The sequence below is a fragment of the Austrofundulus limnaeus genome, unplaced genomic scaffold (genome assembly GCF_001266775.1).
Source record: "Austrofundulus limnaeus strain Quisiro unplaced genomic scaffold, Austrofundulus_limnaeus-1.0 Scaffold803, whole genome shotgun sequence".
Lineage (NCBI taxonomy): Eukaryota > Metazoa > Chordata > Actinopteri > Cyprinodontiformes > Rivulidae > Austrofundulus > Austrofundulus limnaeus.
This window is the reverse complement of record NW_013953205.1, coordinates 45,015-47,064: the sequence shown is the minus strand read 5'-3', so window position 1 is coordinate 47,064 and position 2,050 is coordinate 45,015. Positions and strand designations below refer to the sequence as shown.

Genomic DNA, 2,050 nt, shown 5'->3' with positions numbered 1-2,050 from the left:
GTGTGTAGTATTTATAGTATAAAGTGTGTAGTATTTACAGTATAAAGTGTGTAGTATTTATAGTATAAAGTGTGCAGTATTTATAGTATAAAGTGTGTAGTATTTATAGTAATAATGTGTGTAATATTTATAGTATAAAGTATGTAGTATTTATAGTAATAAAGTGTGTAGTATTTATAGTAATAAAGTGTGTAGTATTTATAGTATAAAGTGTGTAGTATTCATAGTAATAAAGTGTGTAGTATTTATAGTAATAAAGTGTGTGGTATTTATAGTATAAAGTGTGTAGTATTTACAGTAATAAAGTGTGTATTATATAAAGTCCAGTACGTGACTCACATCAGGTTTCTTGTCGACTTCATGTTGCAGCAGTTCGATGTAGTCCAGTCCACCGTCTGTCATCACCAACTGATACCACAACCAGAACTAAGACCCGGTCTACTGTCAGAACCTCTAATCCTGCACCTGTAGACCCACTGGTCYATGACTCCACCCACTGGCTTGGTTCTGACTGGTCCTGGATCCCCTGAGGTGGACAGCATCAGGTACACACCTTGATGAAACCAGACCCTGGATCTGATACATGATCAGTTCCTGTGAAGCCGCTGCTGAAAACTGACCCGGGTGTGGTCCAGGATCAGGATTAGAACCAGGACCAGCAGGGGGCAGACTGAGTCCTCACTGATCCTGGATCAGATTATTAAAACCATACTCTRATAATCAACTGGAGAAGTCCTGAACCAGAATGTTTTGGATCAGTGAGGAGACACAAGAAGACCAGGACCTGGGTTTGAGAGGAGTCCAGGTCCTGGAGCCACAAGTGGTCCTAGAATTTTCTTTTTAGTCCAAAAAACGGTTATCAGAACCAAAAGATTTAAATACTTACAATGTTTGGGTTTGACTCCAGCCTGAAGAAACAAGAAGATTCTCATCAGACAGAGGACAATCAATCAATCAATCAATCAATCAATCAATCAATCAATCAATCAATCAATCAATCAATCAATCAATCAATCAATCAATCAATCAGATGGTCAGTCTTGATTAGATCTTGGAAACTTTCCTTTGCTGCTGCAGGTGGGACAACTGGTCCAGGATTTGCTGAATCTCCGCCTCCATTGTGAAGCTCCGCCTCTACCTGAACACAGACCCAGGATGATGTCACGTTGAATTCCTGTAGGTTTCTGGCTCCGCCCACAAAACCATATTAACATTAACTGATCAGAAGAGACCGGGCCCACAGTTCCCTCGGCAGGGAGAGTGATTTGCACGTGAGTTCAGAGCAACTCTGCAGTTTAAAAACGTGACACAAATGTTAACAATCATGGCTTCGACTATGATGATATAAGATCTGACTATAACCAGATCTTTGGCTTCAGATTTGTTTCTGTTTGTTTGATGCCAAAATGTTAAAAACTGACTGAACTGATGAAACCAGTACAACTGGTTTCCATTAAAAAGTGTGAAAAAGTGTAAAAATCTGAGCTGTTGTGCTTTTCCCTCCACAGTTCAATCAATGTTCCCCAAACTGCACCGAAACGTTTTAGCTTCCTGTGACTGAGGCCTTCTCTTTCAGAGGGGCAGCTTCATCAGCCTGCGTAGGCCATGAGGTTGTAGGAGGTAAAACTTTGTTGCTTTGCTCTGTGAGACGCAAAAACAAAACAGAGATTATTTATATTTAGTTACAACATTCACAGATTAACTGTAAAGAAATGAAATCATAAAAATAAATGAAAGAAAGAAACACCATCAGTGTGTCCAAAACTCTTTAAATTAGAGACACTTACTGATTCAGTTCATCTTCATCACCATCATCATCATCATCATCATCATCATCATCATCATTATTATCATCACTGCCATCTTCATCATCATCTTCTTCTTCTTCATCATCATTATTATCATCACCGCCATCATCATCATCATCATCATCCCGCCATCATCATCATCATCATCATCACCATCATCATCATCATCATCATCATCCTTATTATCATCACCGCCATCATCATCATCATCATCCCGCCATCATCATCACCATCATCACCAT

At 39.3% G+C, this 2,050-nt stretch overlaps 1 protein-coding gene across 2 annotated transcripts in view; it reads right to left on the bottom strand.

Moving 5' to 3' along the window:
- The window catches only part of mindy4b (MINDY family member 4B), an 11,960-nt gene extending 10,134 nt beyond the window's left edge, over window positions 1–1,826 (bottom strand). For both annotated transcript variants that reach the window (XM_014028768.1, XM_014028769.1), the window contains exons 1-2: window positions 1,064–1,826; window positions 887–908 (exon numbers count right to left, since the gene is read on the bottom strand). In XM_014028768.1, the coding sequence (XP_013884222.1) occupies window positions 887–908; window positions 1,064–1,119 (78 nt within the window). In that variant the 5' untranslated portion in view covers window positions 1,120–1,826. The remainder of the gene's footprint in view (window positions 1–886; window positions 909–1,063) is intronic.
- Window positions 1,827–2,050: the final 224 nt, after the last annotated feature.